This window comes from Tupaia chinensis, unplaced genomic scaffold, assembly GCF_000334495.1.
Source record: "Tupaia chinensis unplaced genomic scaffold, TupChi_1.0 Scaffold000077_1, whole genome shotgun sequence".
NCBI lineage: Eukaryota > Metazoa > Chordata > Mammalia > Scandentia > Tupaiidae > Tupaia > Tupaia belangeri.
Window position 1 is genome coordinate 3853598 of NW_006159538.1, and position 1436 is coordinate 3855033.

A 1436-nucleotide genomic window follows, 5' to 3' on the forward strand; every position below is an offset into this window, starting at 1 on the left:
AAAGAGTGCCTCAGATGTAGCAAGAATAAGAAACTTTTGTTTCCAAAATACTGCTTCCCAGTGTAAAAACATAGAAAAAAGTGTGAAACCGATGGCGTACACGCCTACGTAAGCAAAACCTCTACACTCATTCTTTTAGGTTGCACAGAACAGCATTGAGAGTTTAAAAGTGTAAGGAAATCCCAATACTGCCACTTACCTCCCATGAAAAGTTGGGCAACCCTATAAACTTCAATGTGCTTCTCTCTAAATTCTGATTCATGTCACCTACCAAACAGGGTCCTTGTGAGGATCTGCAACAATGTATATACAAGGCAGTGCACCTACTGGAGGTCGCACACATAGTAGCTATTCTTAGAGTTTCTTGGTGACATTCACCACGTTTTATAAAGACATACACTTATTCTGATGATCATTTCAGTTCCTTTATTTAAATTAAAAAAAAAAAAGAGTAAGCCTACACGGAAAGAGTTGAGATGCTTTTGGCACCTTCCCAGGCATTACCGAGTTTAAAGGTTAAACCACTTAAAACATTCACCTAATTATGCAACAAATACACAAGACCACGAGTTAGTCTGTGAAAGATTATATTCCCTTATACTTTGGTCTCTTCATCTAAATTAATATGTCTCAGTTCCAAAGCTCATCGCTGTTCTTCAAATGATGTCCGATTCCTCCCCTCAGCTATCATCAATAATACGGAAATCCCACTGGTTAAAATTCACTTTCTGGAGATGATAGAGAGATACAGAGATAAAGGGATGGGTAGAGAGAGAGAGAGGAATAATCTTCTCATTCCACTGGCCGTATGTCACCCCTCAGCACAGACATCGTCACTGTAACACCGAGTAGTACCAGAAAGGTGTAGCAGAGTATGTCAAAAGCGGGAGTCCATTAAACCACAGCCAAGTCGCCTCATTCTCTAGGAACTTATCTAGTGCACGAAGCAAGTCTTTAAAAAGTGTAACACGATTAGTAGGCTATTTCATTTCTAGTCAAAGGTAAAGCGTCGTTGCTTCTGCATTTTAAAAACGCTCTCTACTTTAGGATTCCGTTCCAGGTTCGAACAGCCCTCGTCCCTTCCCGCCACTCTGAAAGCTACCATGCTTTCCAGGACCCCAGTTCTACTCGGAACCGAAGCGATCGGCCCGCGCTGGCTTCCTCGCCAGACCCCGTCGGGGTGACATACCTGCTCCCTGGAGATACAAGGCAGCGACGGTCTCCTGAACATTTTGCAGCTGCCGTAGTAACCGGCGGCAGTCTCTCCGAGCGACACGCAGCTGGACCGCCTCCGGGGTCTGATCACAGGCACTTTGTCCTCCGCGGCGCTGGACAGCCGAGGATGAGGAGGTGCTTCCCTGATTTGGAAGAAGTGATCCAACCCCAGGGCCAGCAGGCAGCCCGCGCCCCCGACCAGGCAGGACAGCAGCGGCCGG

The 1436-nt window shown here is 46.2% G+C and overlaps 1 protein-coding gene across 1 annotated transcript in view; it reads right to left on the reverse strand.

Moving 5' to 3' along the window:
- Positions 1 to 1436, reverse strand: part of PDE3B (phosphodiesterase 3B) — a gene marked incomplete at its 5' end in the record, with an annotated part of 142312 nt that extends 140876 nt beyond the window's left edge. Inside the window, 1 exon segment of the mRNA XM_014584697.2 lies at positions 1190 to 1436. Coding sequence (XP_014440183.1) covers positions 1190 to 1231 — 42 coding nt within the window.